Source organism: Cyrtonyx montezumae, unplaced genomic scaffold (assembly GCF_038088225.1).
Source record: "Cyrtonyx montezumae isolate F1298 unplaced genomic scaffold, pur_monq_1.0 scaffold_17, whole genome shotgun sequence".
Classification (NCBI taxonomy): Eukaryota; Metazoa; Chordata; class Aves; order Galliformes; family Odontophoridae; genus Cyrtonyx; species Cyrtonyx montezumae.
In genome coordinates, this window is record NW_027071903.1 from 15,806,999 (window position 1) to 15,829,197 (window position 22,199).

At 47.9% G+C, this 22,199-nt stretch overlaps 1 protein-coding gene across 3 annotated transcripts in view; it reads left to right on the forward strand.

Moving 5' to 3' along the window:
* GNAO1 (G protein subunit alpha o1) overlaps positions 1–22,199 on the forward strand; it is a 116,071-nt gene that overhangs the window by 38,764 nt on the left and 55,108 nt on the right. For all 3 annotated transcript variants that reach the window (XM_065733477.1, XM_065733475.1, XM_065733474.1), the window contains exon 3: positions 3,558–3,699. In XM_065733477.1, coding sequence (XP_065589549.1) covers positions 3,558–3,699 — 142 coding nt within the window. The remainder of the gene's footprint in view (positions 1–3,557; positions 3,700–22,199) is intronic.

Here is a 22,199-nt window from a genome sequence, read left to right on the forward strand (position 1 = left end):
GAAACAGCCTAGATAAAGCTACAGCAAATCTTACATAAAGGCAGGTGGGTAGCACAACCTGACAAGTCAGAGAAGTGAGGACTGAGTCTTCTCTCAAGGTAGAGGACCCAGATGGAGATAAAGGGAAGAGTCATTGCGTTTTCAGGAAATGGCTTAGACCGAAGGGGCTGGAAGGAAAGCAGCAGAACAGCTTGTCTGCATCCGGAGCAGAGAGGTTTTGGGGGTAGATGGACAAGTATCCCACCCAGGACTGACCTGGGTGAACTGGGTTCTGGCTAGGATCATTCCTCAGCTCGAGATGCAGCCCTGCTGTGCTGGAGTGACTGTGTGCTCCATCCAGAGCTGCCCTTTCCTAGCTGCTGGGGCAACACATGTCAGCAGAGACATGCAACAAAGTGATCTAGGGCTTTGCTTCTTTAATAAGTCCGTTCCTTAGTGAAAGGCTGAAGGCATGTAAGTGCTTTGTTGAATGGAAGCCAAGGTGATTCTTTACACGAAATGCAACCCCCGTTTCCAGGTATTTCATTTATTTTGTAATTAAGCAATAATCACTGAGGCACTGGGCTCTTCTTCAGGATTAATGACTTGCTGGGGGGTGGCAGAAGATCTGCTCTGCAGTGGAGCCCTTTTCCCCAGAAAACACCTATCTGTTAATGGCATCCTAAAATGAGTATGACAATATAATGTGCAAACATATGGGCTTTGTGTCAGTGGCTGATGGATAGGAAGTAGACATTGATAAGTACATTAGACAGTCAGGTTGATTCAGTTGTCTCACCATTCCATTCAGTGCATGCTGTTTCATTAATCACCTGGTGAATGAAATGGCTTTTTAATTGCTTAGAATCGTTTACAAAAAATTATATCATTGTCTTCCCCCACCACATCCCCCAGGATCCTCTTAAATCCTTTTTCTTCCTCTGCCCTGGGAAGAGCCAGCTCTCACATTGCAAAAGGGAACCTGCCTACAGCAGTTTCCTCTGTATTTCAGACACGGGAAAAATATAGGACAATAAACCAGTTCACAGTGTCCTAGTAGTCTTTGGAACAGCACTAGTCAGTGGGGATTCACTCACTCCACTCTTAGGTAATGTGCTAACTGTATGATTGATTAATCCGTAGGTACTTCCTACAGCAGAACTTCAATACTGGCATCAGCTGTGCTGCTTTTAGTAATTGTGGCTGCCTTCCCAGAGAAATTTCACAGAACAATCGTTTTTTTTTCTCCATGTTCTTTTATGCCCCGTTTAAAAGCGACGCTTTTATGTCCGTGCTTTGAGTGATGTCAGCACGTTACCCCGTCAGCAGGATGTTCACTGAGGGATGCTCTGCACCGCTTGGTTCTGCCTGCTGAAAGCGGGGAGCCCTGCGATGCTGCAGGGAATTGAGAAACATGGAGTACTTACAAACATGAAGGGTTTACATATGAAAGTGTTGGGGGACAACTTCATGGCATGAGGCCTTCTCTGAGTTGCCCACAAGCCAACATTCAGCCCTCCGTACCCCAAAATCCCACCCCAAAACAGCCAAACACAAGGAGTGCATTATTTCCAGTGGTGCTTTTTCTGATTGCCCACAGGGTCCCTGCTCTGTGGAGCTCACTGGAGGAGCCAGTGCTCTACTGAACTCAGGTGGGGCTGGTGCAGAGCCCTGTGCTTTGTGCCAGCCATATGTCTTCAGACTTGACTGCAACTTTTAGCAAAGGACACATTCCTCAGAAGCTATTAGAGAGCATTCAGAGGAGGGCTGTGAGATGGGAAACTGGGCATGGAGGATGAAGAGCACTGAGGGCTCTCATTCTGCTGGGCTCAGAGCAGGGGAAGCTGAGGGAAGGTCTCATAGCAGCCTGCAGCTCCTCATGGTGTCCTGCAGCTCCTCATGGCTTTGTGCAGCTCCTCGTGGCAGCCTGCTGTTTCTCACCGGGAGACAAAGGGTTTGGGTTTGAGTGGTGCTACATGGAGCTGAGGGGTGTACTCCATGATCTGTGCGGGCCCCTTCCAATTGAGGATAGTCTATGGAGTTCAACAACTTGTCTGCCCCTTGCAAGGCAGCTTGATGCCCAGATCTTCTGCCCACTTCATCCCTGTTGCTTTGAGGCCTGGCAGGAGGCCAGTATCAGTGCCACGATGAGAGGGCAGGAGGTTGGTCACTGGCATTAGAAAGCCTTTCCGTGAGGTTCACATCATGGGAAGTAGCTCTGTCACTGTTGGCGTGCTTGTATCAGCCTTGCTCTTCACGTAGTCATCTGTTAATAACACGGGGCTGGCATCCAGCCCTGCTCTCCACTGCCATCCCAGCACTGTATCTATTGCACACTTGCATATGATCCTTGCTTGCTCTTCCTCTCCCTGGGGGAGATGCCAGCACTGGTCAATACCTCAGTTTGTGTATGTGATCTAGAAAAAAAAAAAAGAAAGAACAGTCCCATTATAGACAGGATGCTGAGTTTTATTAGTGAACATATCCATTACTGAAGGACTGTATGTTGACCAGACAAGCGAGGGAGAACTTCATTTTGGCTAAGCAGATCATCCTCTCTGATAATATCTAAGAGACAGGATCATAACTTATGTCTTCACTGGGAAGAATTGCTGTCAAGTGCAATTAGCTCTGTAAAGTCAAGCTGTTCTCTGGGCACACCCTGGCTTAGTCCTTGATTTTTAGAGATGAGGGGTCAGTCTTCTTAGCCCACTGCAATGCCGTGCTGAGAAAACACAGGGATGTGTTTCCTGTGTCCTGCAGGCTAGCTGTGTGCATACAGATAAGGAACCAGGCTGTAAGGGCGCAGGTCTTACAATCTCATTTCCTAATCATGCTTGCCTGAACCCAGACAGCTGCTATCCCAGTCTGCACAGTGAGGAAGTGATTCTAGCACCAGGTCCAGCCAAGGACCTCACCCCATCAGGTAGTTCTGGCAGCACGGGCTGATGGAGCTGTAGGACGTGGGCCTTGTTCTTGCAGTGCTGAGGGGATACGTAACATGCCCCCAGGCAGCAGAGCTCCCAGCACTGCCTGGGAAGGAGGGAGGTGTGAAGGAGTTCCTCAGGTGTACACTCATCCATGACTGTGGCCCCGTGCACAGAGGGGGATTTTGAACTGCTCCTTTTGAAAGGCAGCCAGGAGTTTCTATGAAAAGGACCAGGCAACAAATAGTTTTCTCTCACTTTTTTTTTTCAGTTGTTAAGGCCTGATCTGTTGGTTGTTGTAATCAGTGAATATATTTCCATAGTCCTTGTCAGGAAAAATGAGGTAGGACCTGGAAACCTCCGTGTGCAAACAGGAGGCAATGTCCAGCACCTACAGCACTGCTTGGAGCAGGGGCTGCCTGCACCAGCCCTACACGAGACCTTGACAAAGAGCAGAAGGGATGCTAATTCCAGGCACTGGGCTGACATGCATTAGTGGTGTGCAACCAGAGGAGTCTGAAAAGAAATGCTGACTAAATTAATTGAATCAAGCTGGCAGATGTGCTCTTTAGAGGAGCACAATTCTGTTTTCAGCATCTTCCCCACTGAATGACATTCTCAATAGGTCTTTGTCCTCTGCCTTCTCTTCAGGATCATCCACGAGGATGGCTTCTCTGGAGAAGACGTGAAGCAGTACAAGCCAGTGGTCTACAGCAACACTATACAGTCACTGGCAGCTATTGTACGTGCCATGGATACCTTGGGCATCGAATATGGTGACAAGGAACGAAGGGTGAGTAAAAATCTGCACTTCTTGGTACGGAGAGATGAGAACTGGGATGCTCCTCAGCACAAACAAAATGAACAAAATGTGTTTGCACAATCTGAATGTCTTGGAGGGAGAAGGAGGGAGGGGGAATATTTACATCACTGTTACATGCCTATTGGATAGAGTTTTTTAAGAAATAGGTGCACAGGTGTGGTTGCTCATGATATAACAGCTAAGGTAGAAAGTGTCACAGCAACCAGAACGTCTCATGCCCTGGGACTGGCCAGACCACATAAAAAATAATTCTGTTCATCTAGGGGCTAAGAAGTGAGGAGGTACTGACAGGTCTGAGGAAAGAGAGAGATGTGTCCTGTCTGCTGTGTGTGCACAGGGAATGTCTCAGGGAGAAGTCTTGATGCTCTTCAGATCACTTCCACCAGCTGCTAATGTAGGAAGGCTTTTAGAATGAACTGCACTGAGCAGGACTTGACTGACTTTTACTCACATATCTGCCATTCAAGCATGCCCATGCAATCTTGCTTCCAAACAGGAGGATCTGTTACTTCACTGAGGTTCTTATAGGCAGGGTCTTAGGTAGAAGCACTGGTCTATCAGAATAACAGTTTGATGTCTGGAAGCCTTCTGAGGCCACGGACCTAAGCTAGCCAGTCCTTTTCCAGTTGCTCCTCTGTTGTTGTTTTAACTAGCTCCCTATTTTTAAACAGTCTCCTTTACCAGCTGCCTGTGCTATCCTTTGCCTTTCCTTCCTGTATTTCTAGATGAAATCAAGTCCACATGGAGAAACAGAGGGGACTAGAGAAGTCAAAATCACTCTTTTTGCAGAAAAAAACCACTACTTGGTTCCACTGGAAATATAACCATTTCAGTTTCAAGACCTGTTAAAGGCAAAGTGCTATATGCCACTGAGTTTATCAAGGCTATTTTTAGGTAGCTATCAAATGACAGATGCATTACATACCCCAAACTCCTTATCTAAGAGTTGATAATAAAAGCATTTGCTGGAAAGGTTGCCAAAATCCTGCTGTGATGTTGCTGTATAAAGAAGTGCCTTATGTCTCCCAGTCGCAAAGGGGTGTTTTGATTTCTTTGCATCTAGGGATTTTTCCCACAGCAACTCTAAATCCTGGAGACTTCTTCATCTCAAACGTAGCAGTGATACAATAATGAAGTTCTTGTGAGCTTGCTGAGAACTAATGCTGATGGCTTTCAAACTGACTACATTAATCTGCTGATTACTCAGTGACTCAGCTCTCAGCAAGGCAACGTATCTTGTCTCAGTAAAAACCTATGTCCAGGAAAACAGAAACAAATCATTCCCTGTGTCTGATAAACAGTCTGTGGCAGACAGCTTTAAACTGTAAATTCTCTTTTCCCCTTTTGATGCCTGAAATTGTAATTCTAGGAGGGAAATTCAGCACTGCCTGAGTGCCAGGTTTGCAAAACAGGGGGCATAGGTGGGGAGAGCTGTTATCAGAACTGCCAGAATGAGGGAGAGGGTACAGGGCTGCATGGAATGTCACGTCCATTCATGTTCCTATGGAAAAGATTGGGAGTATCTTCTCCCTTTGTAGATACAATATAAAGGAGAGGAGAGAAGCCAAGCCTGTCTGCCCTGGTCTTCCACTTACTCCTTCCTTTTAGTCAGCCTCCACAGAAAGTTGCTGGTATTAGCAACAAATACTATTTATTTTAATCTCACAAAGAAGTGCATGGCTTCTGCTACCCTGCTTTTGTTATTAATACACAGCTGCTATAGAGGCCATTAAACAGGCGATTTGTTGAGCATTATGCTGCACAGTTCATCCTTTTTCAAGCAAAGCTTTTCTATTTTAAAAGTCATTCCACAGCCAAGGGTTTCTGATGCAAATCTTTTTGCAAGGGATTTTCCCTACTCGTCACTTAAGCCCCCAGGAAAACAGACCTGGCCAAGGGGAGCAGGGGCAGGGGCTGCTCCCAGGTGACTTGGAGCAAGGCAGCAAAGGGCATGGGGCGAGGGACTGTTTGGGTCCCACAGGCCCCCCCAGTCTTTGTGGGAGATGCATCTCTCCCTTATTCCTTCACAATATCACCCTGGCCATGCTCAGATCGAGGTGAAAAACAGCCTCACTCTCCCCTCTGTAATAGGTATGAATTGGATGATCTGTGCTTTTGCTATTGAGAAGTAACCACACCCTCTCTTACCCATCTCCCTTTTCTGCTGCCCTTAATTATCCCTCTGGTATTTAGTCTAGTGGGAGTGCAAGGCTGGCAAAGATTTGGGCTAAACCTCCTTGCTTGTGACAGCTGCAGTCTGACCAAAATAGGAAACAAGAGCTAAAAAGACAAAACTAACCACAAAAAAATTCTCGCTGACCCATTCTGCCGATAAGGGCCTTCCCCCAGTGTAGTAACAGAACTGTGCAGGATCTCAGGCTGGTCCTTGCTTGCAGGAAAAGGCTCTCTTTCAGGTGGCTTTTGGGGATGCTCTCCTCTTCCCTCTGTCACCAGGAGGACTGAAAACGCGGCTGCGCAGCCACTGCTGCCTCCTCACTAGAACGAAGCAGTGTGTGGGAGAGACCCTCCTTCATAAGACCTGCTCCTCTTTCAGGCTTTCTCTTCTCGTCAGATGGAAAGACCTGTCAGTCTCTCCCCTAAAGAGCAGAGCCAGCTTTCTTGCCCCTCCCCAAGGCGCACTGCGGTTACCATCATTCATGTTTTTGGGCAGAGAAGTCGTACAAAGGCAGGGCATTTCTCAAGAGGTGGGAAAAGCCAAGCAAAAAGGAAATCCCTTGCTATTTCCACAGCCTGCCCTGTTGCCGGGGAAATGTTGGCTTGTTCAGAAAGGCGTGCTGTTGCCTGGAGTGGCTCATGTGCTGCTGGAAAGTAAGGATGGATGGGGGGAAAGAGAGGGCACGAAGAACTCGGGGAGCCCTGCACAAGCTCTGTTGGAGGCTCTGTTCCTGAAAGCTCCGTCTTCCACATCCATGAACATATTTTCCTCCTGTGTCACTTTGCAGCCCCTTGAGCCCCCTGACAAGACAAAATCTTGCCCTGGTCAGTGATCCCAGTAGAATAGCAGCAGAATAAGACTATCTTTGCATAGCAGGAGCAATCGTTCCAGAACCAGGGCTGTTTACCCATAGTCATACTACTAATACAGGTAGCATTTAGACTGGAGACAAAATTACCTTCTATCAAGGCTATCAGGGGCTGCTCCTGCAGACAGAATCTGTCTTGGAAGAGCCTTCTATTTAAAAAAAGGGTGTAGAGCTGGAGCTGCCAAGCCTTTGTGTAGAGTTTGCTCAGAATAAGTTTGTTGGTCTGTACTCTTTTCCAACCTGGGTAATTACAACAGAAAACTGGCAATTCATTTAAGGTTAAAATGTGATCTGGGAGCTGGCATTGCCTGTGTTTCAGCTATTTATAGGGCGTCAGTAGTAGCTATAATTGATAGTCAGGATCCCAGTCTGCTACGAACACGTAACAATGCTGGTAAGCAGGAGGATGTCCTGAGTTTGTGGGGTCAGGAGGGTGATACCCACTCAGAGGAAAGAGGAGGGATGGGGACACAGATAGAAACAGCCTAGAAAATGGAACAGCAGTGGAATGAGCGACTGATTGCACCGAATCCGCCGTACCCAGGGCAGTACCAACCTGCCTTTCTTCCCATCAAGCACCATCTGAGCTTTAAAATCCAGAACTTCCTTCCCCCTTTACTTGCCCAGGGGGCCAAGCAAATGCATTTCTAGTTGAAATTCCTGAAAAAAGCCCTTTTGCAATAGAGCTGAAAGGAGGCAGGGGAGGGTGGGTTGTGAGCTGGGGCAGTGCCACCTCGCTGAGCTGTGCTGATGTTTCACGCGTTGGCCCTGCTTCAGGGTGAGAACTGTTGTGTTGGCATTGCAGTGTGCTCATCCTCACTCAAAAGTGAGCACTCGGGCTGCTTTTTGGAGTCTCCATGAAGCTGTGGGCCAGTACAGTGATAGTGAGTGGCAGCAGCAGGATGTGATGGATGGTCAGCCCCTCTGCCAAGCACTGTACACTCAGAAACCAGATCCTAAGTAACACATTTCTTGAGATAAAAGAGAAGTATTTGGATACCCTTCAGCATCCTTAGTGAGCCAGATGAGGAGGGCTGATGCAATCACACCTCAAAATGCCATTCACATCTGCCTTGGTGATGGCTTGGCACCAGCCAGGCACAGAATGTTGGCGACACTTCTGCCTCCCCAGTTCTGAGATCAGCCTTACAATGAAACCAGTGACCAGAGTAGATGCCATCAATTAACATCAGTCTTTTAATTTTCTTTTGGAGAAAAGGAGGGTAAGTGATGTCTCAGGGGAATGCTGATAAGGAGACCACAGGAGGCCCCAGTATCAAGATTTATATTGATCTAATCATGTATTTCACCACCTAATAAGAGTTTTTAAGATGATGGTGGCTGAGTTGTTCCAGAGACACAGTGAGTTAGTGGGGGAACAAGGCAGCAGGCACAGATGTCAGGAAAGGGAACTCCAACCAGACCAACCAGATATAGAATGCTGTCATTGATTTGTGCCATCAGAGAGGCTGGGGAACCTCTCCTGAAGAGCCACCCAGGCCCTGTGGGGTTAAAATGTGGGCAGTAAGAATGGCCTGAGGACAACTATGAACCTATGAACCTATGAACTGTGTGAGGAATGAAAATAGGAAACACCCAAATAGGCTTCTAAGTTATGGGTACTGCCTTCCTCTTCAGCTAGCCACCAGAATACACTCAGATTCTCTGAGCTCCTTGTTTGACGTCTGGCTGCTGGCCAGCAGTATCTTCAGGTGCTCACTCATCTTCAGAGCTAGATTTTTTTCCAGTCTTTCTGCTTTCAGTTGCTATTTTAGGCTTGATTTCAGGTTGACGAAGAACACCAGCTGTCCAATGGATGCAGTAGGACAAGAGGTAATGGTCTGGCCTCAAGTTGCACCAGGGGAGGTTCGGGTTATATATTAGGAAGTTCTTCTCCAAAGGAGTGAGGCACTGACACAGCTGCCCAGGGAGGTGGGGGAGTCATCATCCCTGGAGATGTTCAAGAGCCATGGGGATGTGGCACTGAGGGATGTGGGCAGTGGGGTGGGTTGGGGTTGGACTAAGTGATCTTAGAGGCCTTTTCCAACCTTCAAAATTCTGTGTTTCTATGATCCCCATGTCCCCAGCACTGTGCAACATCCTTGCCCGCTGTGAAAACGCAGAGCCCGTGCTGCAGGGAGGTTTGTTTGTCCCATTCCTGGCTTGCAGGCTCTCTCTTTTCACCAAGAGGGTGATGTATCTTCCCCCATGAGCTCTCTGCATTTGATTCTGCGTTTTGGATGATGCAGGGAATATTTTTAGTTTAAAAATGAGGAAAAAAACCCACTTCTTCCTTTGGAAGGAGGGCTGCCAGTCCTCCATTGTGCAATTTGTTATTCAAATACGGCTGCAGCTAGTGCTGCCACCAGGGACTGCGTGACAGGGAAGCAACAAAGAGCAAGAGGCCATGGGCTGTGACACGAGCACTGCATTAATGAGCAGTGTGGTGCTGCTTCTGTGCCACATGCCACTGCTGGAAGGTGACTTCTGCGGGAGCTCCTGCAAAGGCTATAATGGGACAGCACCAAACTGAGTCACAGAGAGCTCAGTCAGCGAAGCACAGCGGGAGCAGAGCTCTCGGGGATGGGGAGTGAGCACAGCCTTGCTGCCTGCCCAGAGGCTCCATGGGCTGAGGTTAAACACACACTGCAGCAGAAACTCTGATGATGCTTGAGGGTTCCCAGCTCCATGGGTGGCGAGGCACTTGCTGAAATGCTCCCAGAAAATGCCACCCCAATCTTTGGGCTGAATTCAGCTGCGTGTGGCACGGGTGCTTCATGCAGGTATGTCTGCAAGTCATTTCTCCCAGCAGGTCTGTGGATAGCGACAAACGACTCAGCACATTTCCAATATATGTCAAGTTATTAAGTGGATTTATTTCCATCTCTTTGGGGAAGCATTGGAAAGCGCTGCTGAGTCACACTGCTTACTCACCGCTTTTGGAGTAACATTTGAAATATTTGTTTTCTGAATGCTTTCCATGATGTTCCTGTTATTTGAATGTCTCCAGATGTAAAACAAAAACATTTATACAGGGCATCCCTGGCCTTTAACTGATCTCTGGTGTGTAACTCAGGAAAAAGCATCAAACAAATGTCTTGGGAAAGGATCTCTCCTTTAGCTCTGCCATTGAGTGTTTATTCTGGACTGCAGCAAGGGACAGTGTGGGCTCTGCTCTGTAGCAGTCTGCCACTTTCCACCAGAACAAGGCTGGGAGGGAAGCAGGAGAGCCTGCAGCAGGGGTGGGGCAACACTGGAGCCTCCTGCAGTCCTCCTGGGCACCATGCCCATCCACTCCATTCCAAGCTCCTGCCCGAGCCCCCAGGGTCACAGTATGCCTGAGGAGTTAATGACCAGCACATGGGTTATGCAGGGCAGATAATTAGCCTTGTGTGCAGGGGTAATAGCGGAGGACTCCCCGATTCTTTGTGACCCCAGCTTCACCACCTGGGGTGATGCTGGCACTGCCTATGGCCAGGGAAAACCATGCCTGCCAGCTTTGGGCAGGTGGTCTCTTTCCTGCTGCACGCGGCATTCCGCAGGGCTATAGGAATCTCTATTTCATAGAACCAGAAAATCATTAAAGCTGGAAAAGACCTTCACGGCCCCAAATTCTGACCCCAGCCCACCCCCACCATGCCCACTGACCACATCCCTCAGTGCCACATCCCTACAGTCAAGGAACAGACCCGGGGATGGGGACTCCCCTTCCTCCTTGGGCAACTATGCAGTGCCACACTGCTCTTTTAGAGAAGAATTTTTCCCCTTATCAAACCTGAACCTCTCCTGGTTCAACTTGAACCTCTCAGCCTATTCCTGTTACTTGGGAGCAGAGGCTGACCCTCAGCTCACTGCAACCTCCCTTCAAGGAGCCATAGAGAGTGGTAAGGTCTCCTCTGAGCCTCCTCTTCTCCAGACACCTACCTGTGCGACCTGGTGTAGGGAACCTGCTTTGGCAGGGGGGTTGGACTCGATGATCTCTAGAGGTCCCTTCCAACCCCTACGATTCTGTGATTCTGCGTGATTCTGTGATGCCTGTTGGGTTAGGCTGCCCCAGCCTTGTGGCCTTCCAGACCACACAGCCAGGGACAGCAATGGGAAGCAGGGAGCATCTTCTGAGACCAGGGGAATGCTCCACTTGCCAATTTTATTGAGGCATTTTTCGAAGTAATGAGAGCTTTAAGAGCCAGTAGATGATATTCCAGGCACCAATGGAGCGTTGTTCTGAGCAGGAAGAGATCCCGGTAGTCCAGCAAATTTGATATCATCCTGTGAAGTTATCAATTATTTTCTTCCAAGAGAGAACCAGGTTTCATCTCCATTCCTCCGTTTGTCCTTTCATCACATTTGTGTACTTTTTTTTTTTCTTTTAGGCAGAACAAATTTTGGCAGTATAACCTGCCTGGAGGCACAACCTGACATTTTTGTGGATGCCAGAACCAGGGAAATTTTAGACTGGGTTTTCCTCACTGAATTTCAGTTTCAGTAATCTCTACTCATACAGCAAATTCTCCATTGGCATTGCTGGATTAACATATTCTGTGCTCTGGTCTCATCTTCGGTGTGTGGTCAGATAGCTTCACAGTGTTCTTCTTCTGGTGGCTGCTGCCCCTGCTTGAGTCCCTTAGACTTAAGCAGATGACTCCCGCAGGGCACACAGGTTTATCAGCAGGTCCCAGCTCTGCCTCTCTCCCTTGCTGTTTTTTTGGGTGGCTTCCTTGCTGGCTCCTACCAGTGAGCACCTTTCCCAGGGAACTGCAGTCTGCTGAGGGTGCTGCAATGGCACAACTGCAGGCTGCTTCATTTCACGTGCTCCAGAGGCAGAAGTTGTACCCAGGCTCAAAAGACCATATTTACCATTACGGCGGGTCGCGAGCCAAGTGCAGGCTGGTCTTGTGATGAATGAGTAGGCAGAAATGCTCGTTTCCTCTGCTGCCACTCCAAGAACAAAACCTCGGGGAAGGCTGCAGGATGCAGCATGCTGGGGTCTGCAGAGCTTTGTCTCCTTTCTTTGGGTCACTGTGGACCAGAAGAGGAGGATCTTGTATTCCTGGCTGGTGATCCAGGAGGGAACATGCTCACAGGACATCCCCAGCCTGCAGCCCCGAGCTGAGTGCTGGCTGCTCATAGCCTGTCCCCCAGCTGGAGCATTTCATCATCAAGGCCAAAAGCTGAGACGGGCTCTGGGCCACGGGGTTTCAGAAACCAAGAGGAGCCAGGCCCAAACTACACCTCCACTCGTTTTGCAGCTATGGGCTGCTGAAGGCACAGGCATTTTGCCACACTGAGTCACTCCACCCTCGAGCAGACCCCCTTGCTGTCAGCACTCCTTGCGGCTGCCTTTATCCCAGCCCATCCGGGAGCACAAAGGTCTGAAGCGGTGAACGGGCTGTGGCACCATGCCCCTTATCTCTTTTGCCATCAATATTGGACAAATGGGCAGCAAATAAAGGGGAGGGGCAGGCTGTCACTGTGCACTGCCATTGCCTTGAAATCCTCCAAGATCCCCTCCGGGATTTGTTCCAGCGCCAGTGAGCCTTCAGCGTCCCTGAAGGAAGAGAACTGAGCCCAGGGTGGAGCTCAGCTCAGCGCGTTCGCTTTGCTTAAATTCCAGCTGTGCTCCCCAGCAGCCCTGGCAGATCTGCTGTACCATCAGGCACACTGCCATCAGCCCCTTTTCTGCAGGAAGCTGTGGTGTGTTTGGGGTCGGGAAGTGAGCCTGTGGCCCCTGCTGCAGGTCTCTCAGTAGAGCTGGGTTTGAACTAGGCAAGAAAGGGACAGCAACTTCTGGCTGAATGTTAAATGGGATATCAAGTAATGACATGATAAAAGTAGCATCTCTGCAACTGCAAAAGGTTGTTCTAAAGGTTAGGTCTGTGTGTACCCTTCTAGCTCTGTGAATAGCTGTTGCTTTCATCTGCAAGTTAATAGGCTGAAATAAGCAGGGCTAAAGCTGTCTGGCCCAAAAGGGACTTATTGCTGATGGTGGCTTGTGTCCCAGGAGGAGGCTCTACCTCCACAGATAGGACGTGGTGTGGCAGGGAGCAGCCCATGGCTCGCAGGGACATCCTAGCCATTGAGCTGCAGTGCTGCTACACAGAACCCACCGTGCCAGCCTCTTCCCAGAACTTCCTCTGAAGCACAAGCAGGAGTCAAAATTCCTCATTCAGCATGTGCTGCCCAAGGGTGTTTGTCTGCAGTAATGCTTCCTTTCCATGCCTTAAAGTGAGCTGCTGGGAAGGAAACCCCAACAAATCTTACTGTTTCACACCAGGTGAAATCAAAAGGCACAGATAGACAGATGGACAGAAGGGGCAGATGTGACCCTGAATTTCTGTTGGTCTATTCGGTACTCTTTTGCATCATTGAATTTCAAGAAGAATCCTTCCCGTTAGTCTATCCAGCTGTCCTATTTATAACCAAAACAAGTGTATAATTCACAGTGCTTTCTAATTAGATGGTGTAACTACAGTCCTATTTCTCTCCACTCTAATTTGCTCCATTGCAGGATCTTAACATTTTGCATTACCTCTATCACGTAGGGAGAGCTCGTTGAGGGTTTGAAGCCAGCAATTACGTGCAGCTTTCACTTGTCCTTGAAGCTGACGTGGGTTCATGTGGATGCATCCCAACGTGACATTTAGAAACCTAGCATTAAAGGACTCCATTAAAGCCAAGGGTCACTTAGCCCAAAGCGTGGCAACTTGGAGCATGATTGCCAGGCCAGGAAGGGCTTTGCAATCACAGTCACTTCAGACCTATCCAAAAGGCCTGAATTTTCAAGAGCCCATATTTGGTAGATCTCCATAGGCATCTGCATCTAAGTTTGGGGCTGACATTCAGATCTCTAAAAATGGAAATGGGTCTTCACCACTCGAACTTGGAGATTATTCTTTGTAGAGGGAATGATCCTGGAGGTAACAGGGCAGTGGTTAGGCAAGTGCCCACCAGGTGAGCAGGGTCAGGACTGAGTGTCAGCCAGTGCACGTGGCCATGTGCAGTGTCAGAGGAGGTGAGAGTTGGTGCAGTGGTGTTACAATGGAGTTTGTGCATAGAGCTGCTCAGTTTGTTTGTGCAGATCACATACGTTCAGTTTGATTTATTAAAGGCCTAATACATGCAAACACTACAAAGTTGCTAAAGTGTCCTGGCAAAATTAGCTGTAGAAAGTTTTGTCATGTTTTAAGCCCGGTGCTGTTAGGCATTTCAAACATTGTTTATTATAAACAAAGCCAAAACCACATTTCCTTGGCATTTGTCGAGGGAGAAACAACACAGTGGGACTGCAGAGCCCCCGTGGTACTGGAGCTCTGAATCTGGACAGTTGGCTGGGAGTAGATCCCTGTAAGTACCACAGGGGCTGCTCCCAGCCAGCTGTCCAGGTTCAGAGTTCCAGTCTGGGTAACAAGACTTCGGGGCAGTGCTGTGTGCCCACCTTGCACGCTGCCTGCTCACACATCCTACGCTGGCTGGAGGCAGCCCCAGGGCTTTTTTTTGCTGCTTTACAACAGAACAAATAGAGCAACATTTCATAACATCCTAATGAGGCACGCTGAAGAATGCCCAGGAGACAGAGACAATATCTGTGTTCCTTGGCACAGAGAGAAAATCAAAGGCGTTTGTTTGTTATCTGAAATGACGATCTCTGCTCCTTTTGGAGACGGGCGGGCACTTTTAGAGAACATGTTCCTGGAAATGCTCAGATGTCACTGGTGGTGCCATCCAAGAACACTGTTTATTTCCAGATACACCTATAAAAACTGAGACCGAAGCAAGGAAATACTCAAAGCCATAATGGGTTATTAAGTTGTAAGTGGTACTTCGCACTCTGAATGGCCCCAAAATGCCTATAGGTTCATTCTCCTTCCTACTGAATGGGAAGTGTATCCATGGCTTGAGAAAGCCCAGTGATAGAGGAATCTTTGCCCATTGGGTTGCAAATCACCTTGGGTGGTATTTAGTGATGGTTTTTTCCTAATGTCACTGCTAAAATACCCTCAGATGAAATAGCTCCCTGCCTCTCATCACCACACCCAAAGCCAAAACTGTTTTGACCAGGTCAGGTGTGTTCACTGTCATTGCTGTGGTTAAAAAATCTGTCATTTGTCAGGACAGCAATCATCCTTCCGTCTGGATTGTATCGTCCTTCTAGCAGGTAGAAGTGAATGCAGTTCTGTTGTTCTTGAGGACACACGGGCTGTTCCACAAGATCAGCTCGTGCCCACAGTTTCAGAATGCCTCTGCAAGGCATTGAAAAAAAAAAGGAGAAGAGCAGTTAAAAAAAGCAATTCAGACATTAACAGTGTCATGGCAACAGCAAATTAGTGCCTCAAAAGCAGAGCTCGGATCACTAGAGGTTTTGGGAGTCACTGCACTGCAGGACTGAATGAAATATTCAGCACAAGAAAGAAGTCCCCAAATGTTTTTCATTTGTGATAACGATGCCAAGCAAACAGCTTTTACATCCATTTTTGCCGAACCATGTGGGTTTTTTTAATTTTTTCCCTGCAAAAGATTTTAAAATAGCATATTTGTCAGGTAAACGTGGGTCTGTGTTGATTCCTGGAGAACTCTGACATCTACAAGTGCAATCATAAGCATCAGTTTTAGCTCATGGGGAAAGCGACCGTTGTAGCGAAAAATGATAGAAAAAATAAGTGTGGTGTGAAAAGGGACACGAGAGAGGTCTTGTGTGCTGAGTAAGGTGACCTAACGTGAGGTGACAGCCTGTGCCATAACGACAGAGGGGAATGATCTTTCACCTCGTGGCATGCATGTGCGTAAGCAGGCAGTGAGCTTCATTTGCTTGTCTTTCCCCTTCCCACCCTTCTAGGTTTCTCAGCCTCTTCCTTCACAATGAGGTCAACCATGTCATGCTGCCCAGCATCCAGTGGCCATTCCCATCCACTGTAATCTTTGCTTGCATGGTACTTGCTTCAAGTTTCATTCTAGTGCTTATTCTCTTGATTATATTAGGTATCCATGGCTGATTTCTGTAATACCCTATGGGATGGGTTTGGGGGAAAGAACTGCATCTCCAAAAATGCCCTCTAGTTTGAATTTGGTTTTGTGCCAAGCTGGCAGGGAGAGAAAAGCTCCAGCAGAATATGTTCTTTATAATGAGGGGATTCAAAAGTGAGACAATACTCAGCTCTGGTTTGCTGTGTGCTTGGATATGTTCTTCGTTCTTTTGTCCTCCATGGCTCTTCACGTTTTTCCCTCCACTTTTGCCCTAGCTGTCATAACTTGGGAACTTGGAACGTGTTTGGAAGACCAAAACCATGGGATTTTCTGTCCATGTGAGTGGTCTACATGTAGTAGTCCACACTTGTGGTCTACAGGTTCACTGCTGACATTTTTGTGCTTGTCTGCCTGCTGTTGGATGCTGAAGTCTCTGAGCACCCAGGCCAAGAATTGGCTCTCAGCATCAGGGCCTCCAAAGCACTTGCAACGTTTGCACATTTGGTTGCTACAGCATAGGATTCTCCCCCATTAAAGATGCTGAGCGTCTTTTAGCCAAGACTATTTCTGTGTGCTCCTCTTCCAAGTCATTCTTCATGACACTGGATGTTTCTGTTTCTGAAGTCAGCCTCAAAGTGGAATTTCATATAGTGCCTACACACGCAGAGTCGCAGAGTTCGGGTTGGCTTGGGGCTGTGAACTTTCCCGGTGTCTGAGAATAACTTCTGCCTTCCAATGACTCTGTACTTAGTTTTTGAGGCTCCCCTTGGGGACAGACAGGCTGTAGAAGGGGAGAGGCATATCTTAACTTGAAGAGTGACAATCTCTTGTAGTTCAACAAATCCTGATATGGGGACTTTAAACCCACCAACCTGTGTCGTGCTGCACAATCCAAGAAGTTCCCAAGGGCCCAGCCTGCAGAATACTATTTGCCATTCTCCTCTTCTTTAAGAACCCAAAGAAAGAAAGAAAGAAATCCGAGGGCTTAGTTTTCACACTAACTGGATTTCCCTATTCTGCCTGTCTGAGCTTATGACTGCACTCAGTTACAGGAGCCCTAACATCAGAAGTACCTCCTACGTTGCTGCAACTCCCAGGCAGTGGAGCCACAGCCAGCAAAAGCCTTTGTTGTGAAGGTGGTACAAATTGTTTCTTTCTCAGAGATAAGTGTCTAAGACTTAAAATTAGTTTAGCAGACTCAAAGCTGTCACCTTTTCCTCCTCTGCTTTGAGAGAGGGCACGAGGCACAGCACAGCTTTGGCTGCAGCTGATGGTTGTGCTGCTGTTTTTTGCTTATGCTGGTGGTCTGATTTTTGGGTAGTGCTGAGTGGAGCCAGGAGTTGGACTTGTTGATCCTTATGAGTCCCTTCTAATTTGGGATATTCTCTGATTCTGTGATGCTGGAGGGTGAGTCTCCAGCCCACGAGTTCTGCTGGGTGCTAGCTTTTGTATTCCTGTGGCCATCAACAAGTAGAAAGTGTTAGCAGCCACTAACATGTATAAACCGTCCTCTGCTTCCCAGAAAACAAACACAGATTTTCCCCTGGAGGGGAGGTCTGTCTGCTCTTCAGTTCCCTGTCTCTGATGTGTGAGGGGGAGCAGTTGGAGGGCTTTGAGGCAGAGCAGGTGTTGGCTGCCGTCAGGCAAACATCTGGCTGGAGGAGAGCAGTCCTTATGGAATGGGCATTTTTTCCCTCCAGATCTGAGTAGATGACTATTTTGAATATGTGTTGCATGCAGACGGTCTAGGGAAGTTAAAAGAGAAAGATGGTTTTGAAGGTGAAGAGAGAAGATTGTCCAGTGCCTCCAACTTTTAGCTCAGTTGCATATCAGCAGCTCCATCTTAAAGAAAATAGCTGTTCTCAGGAGCTTCAGAGCCCTGCTGCATTCTGCTCATCTGCTCTTACTGCTTGTCAGAAGCCTCTTAAAACAGTGTGGATTTTCTAACAGGTGTTCTAGCTGCAGCATTTCATCAGGGCTTATTTTCTTGAGCACACAGAGTGCGTGAGCTAACAGAGAGGGGGGTGTAGCCTAAGTTCCTCTACATCTGCTGGGCTCTGCAGCATCCGGCACCCCCACGCCCCCAGAGAAAAAGCCCTTCTGGTGCAGCAGTGTCTCTGACATCAGTGCAGGAGACGATGAGCAGATGAGCAGTGCTGGCTGTGCAATTGCTTGAAGATCTCCCTGGTATGGCTGGGCCCAGGTATTTCACAGCATCTTTCAGCAGGGACCAGCTGCAGCTGTTCTGTGAGCCCAGGGGCTACTCCTCAATCCGTATGATGCTCACAGACCACATTCCCAAATCCCACCCTTTCTTCTTCTTGCTTCTGCTGCCTGGTCAGAGCTGGTACAGGAGACAGCTGCCAACTGTTGGTCATCTGCTTTTTCCACTGCAAGAGTGTTCTGTTCCTTCTCATAAGCTGAAAGATTGCTGAAAAGCAAGTTGGGGGCTTGCTGCATGTATTTTCTCAAGCAGCCTTTGCTCCTTGGTGCAGCTGTGCCCTGTGGCAGTGCACCCTGTGATGTTCCCCCGGATTTTGCTGCCCAGTAATTTAGGAGAGGTAATCGTTATCAGGCTCTGCAGGGATGTACGAGGAAAGGCTGTCACAGCAGTGTGTTCTCCTGACATTTACTTGGAAAAGCATCAGTGCTGTGTGAGCTGCATGGGGGAAGAACTGGCTCTGAGCACAGCTCTGTGCCTCGTGCAGCCTGGGTGCGATGTTACATACATTGCTGGGAGCACCTCTTCCCTCCGCTGCACCTCCATTATCTCCTCCAAGCCACCCACCTGCCAACAGCTTTCACAGTCCTGTTGGAACTTCCTCCTGGGCTGCATTTCCATCATCACTTTTCACTCATAGGGGCTGCCAAGCTTGCTGTGCCCCCACGCACTGCTCAGACCCACACAACTACCCCTTTGCTCCCCACGAGCCCAATGCCAATGGGGAGTGAGGCACCTGAGCATCCCTAGTGCACTCCTGGCCCTGCACCTCGGTCCTCTGGGGAAGCTGGGGGCTGCTAAACCATAGAGAGCCCTTTCATTTTGCCTGTCCCATGTTTGAAATGCTACAGATGGGAAAGTATCTTGGTGAGTCCTTTCCTCTTAAATTCCTGACTGAGATGAGGAGATGCATTTCCTTCTGCAGTGCTAAGGCATGAAGGCATAGGCTGTGTCCCCCCAGCAGCACCATGTGGTGCTTGGTGCTTCGCCATGGGGCCACAGCACCTGGGATACTTGCTGTGCAAACATGTGCTGTTGAGCAAAAGCTGCCTCACACAAATTTAACACACAAATTCTGATTGTCTTAGCAGAAGGAGCTATTAATAAACAGTAAGCTATGGGAAACAAGGGCATTTATGGATTTGAAGATGAATGCATCCCCTAACTAACCTTCAGCCTTATGGAGCTGTCGTGCTGGTGCAGCACCAAACCGAACCACGGCAAGTGACACTGCAGCTGCAGGAGCTGCTTCGTGTTCTTCTGTCACTGTTCAGTGATAAAGTTGCCCTCTTGTTGCTGTCTGACATTAACTTGCTTTGAACAATGGGCAGGAAATTAACATTTTTGAAAGTTTTAATTATTAAAAGAAATCAGAGCCTTTTTTTTTTCCCCACATTCGAATGAATGAATTCAAAAGCAGCTCCCTTCCTTTAAATGGAAGGAGCTAAGCTAATGCCAGCACATGCATTGTATCCAATCTGCCTTATTTCCCTGGAAGTAATCTTCTTTCTAAAAATGCAGCTTTCTCAAAATCCCACAATTTACAGAGAAACTGAATCTGCAGGGATTTTTGACAGTGAAAAGCTGAGCAGAACACTTTGAGCACCTTCATTTTTGCTACACGGCGAGTAGCAGTGCTAGCTGATGAGTGGATGTGAGAGGAGAATTAAAATGAAAGGAAGAAATTAAAGGAGAATATTTTGTCATTACCTTGATGAAAACATTTGATTCCACTTAAGTGACAGAATTTGATACTGTCTAAATGAGACATGGAGAGAACCACCTGCCAAAATTTGTTGACACATTTGCTTTGCAAAAACTGCTATGACTTCTGCTTGTCAAGCCATAGAGGAGAAACTGAAGCATCTGGATGGACATGGGGTTGGCAATGCTGAATACTGCCAGTAGAAAAAAAATAGGAAAAAGAAGGATGATTTAACACGAACATCATCTCTGCCTCTGCACCTGAATATATGGGAGTGCTGAGCTCTCACTTCTGCAAGTGCTGGCTGTATCCTTGCAGGGGCTGGGTAGCAGCAGTAGGTGGAGGGGGCCCCTGCCCCTCTCCTCTGCGTGTGACACACCTCGCATGGCTTGTTTCTCCCATGGGAGCTGAGTGTATTCCTGGTGTCTCTTTCTCCTCCATTGCACACTAGTGTGAACAGGAAGAGTCTCACCAAAGCCTCTGGAGTTCCTCTGAGAGAATAAGTAGGACCCTCTCTGTCTCAGTACTCTTCAGGGTTGGAGATGCTCATCTTCGACTGGAGAGGAAAGAAAGGAAGGTAGAAAACATCATTAGAGAGACAAGAAACACACTTTAGAGAAAAGAGAAAAAATGAGCAAAGACAAAAACGGGCATTTAGCATGCATCTGGAAAGGTTTCTGAGCTTGAAATCATTTGAAGTACAGGAAAAACTGAGTATTGCTGCCATAATCCCAGGAGAGAGGGGCAGAGTTCTTAAAGGATGTGAACTTCAGAGAAACAGACACATTACAGCTGTGAAGCCTCTATTATATTTTTAATTAAAAGAGTGTTTTGAATTTTTCCCACTCGCTGGGAAAATTTTCTGATCTTGTCAGAAGTCAGCTTCTGAGGATGACTAGACCTGGAGAAGTGCTCAGTGGGAAAACACTAAGGAATCTGTGAAACAAAGCCCTCTGTCAGAGACGTGGGACAAGCGTGGCACAGTGGGACCTCGGCACAGTGGAGATGCACCTGCTAGAGCCTGAACCATCTCTGCAGCCCCAGCTCCCCCCCTCCTGTCTGCCTGGGGGCTGGGAGATGCCCTGAGCATGTCTTCCAGTGGGGAGCAGCCTGACGTGTCTCCTTCTGCATGGGATGCAGCCTGCTCTGCTGGGGCCACAGCACTGGTGCTGGGATGTCAGTGGCTTTCCACTTCAGCTCCACAAACACAATGCCTGCACACAACTGTCTGAGCATCCTTACTCTCTGAAAATCTCTGTGATTTCAGCCGCTTCCTTTGGCAATATAAATAATACGTTCTATTCTTAGCTCTACAGCAGTATATACTCATATCTTTATCTGAATTCTGCAGCATTTTCCCTTTCAAATGTTTGGGTTCCCAGAAGCAGACTGGTGCTCATCCCGTGCATGACATTATTCCTTTGATACATGATCAGAAAATTCAATTACCGGACCAATTACTGATTTTTCTGAAATTTGCAAGGAAAACATTAAAGTTTGATTAAGTCAAAATTCCCACTGGGCTGATCAGCAATGAGACCAAAATTAAATTGGGTTTTTAAGAGCTTTACCATGTTGCAACGTGTGAGAAATATCTGAATTTGAAAGCTTGTTGACAAAAGTCAAAACTCTGCACACTGAGCAGTGGAAGATGTATTTCACTCATCACAGGAGTGAACACGTACTGCTTTGCAAAGGCCAGGTGGAGTCAAAGGTGCCTCTCTGAGAGCAGCAGCTTGCACTGGAAGCAGGCATTCACATTTATTATACATGCAGCTGAACTTAAGTGGAAACAAGACAAGACCTGACCCTTCATTGTAAAAAGGGGCTGAGCAGCATCACAAGAGCAAAGCAATAAGAAAATCACTGCTTCCCTGGAGTTTGGCCAAAAGCAAAGTGATGTGGGACTGTCATCCCTCACGAACATGAGAGTTCCTGTGCAGGCAAGGCACCCAGTGTCTCTTGCATCAGACATGACCACTTATAAAAGTACATAGGGCTGTTCTCTGTGGTCACCACAGGATGTTTGCAGACTAGACAGCTTCCAACAAGACCGAGCACTACACTTCGGTCACAAGAACCCCGTGCATCGCTACAGGGTTGGGGCAGAGTGGAAAGCTGTGTGGAAGAAAATGATCTGGGGTTCCTGACAGCAAGCTGAACATGAGCCAGCACTGTGCCCAGGTGTCCAAGGAGGCCAATGGCATCCTGGCTTGTATCAGAAATAGTGCAGCCAGCAGGAGCATGAGAGGATTGTCCCCCTAGCTTAGTTCTCTAGTGAGGGCACACCTAAGTGCTGTGTTCAGTGTTGGGCCCCTCACTAAAAGAAGGACACCGAGGCACTGAGAGAGTGGTGAAGCACTAGAATGCGCTGCCCAGTGAGGTGGGGGAGTCACTGTCCCTGGTGGTGTTCAAGAGCTGTGGAGATGTGGCACCGAAGGACATGGTTAGAAGGCATGGTGAGGATGGGTTGGGATTGGACTTGGGGATCTTAGAGATCTTTTCCAACTTTAATGATTCTGTGATCCATACAGATTAC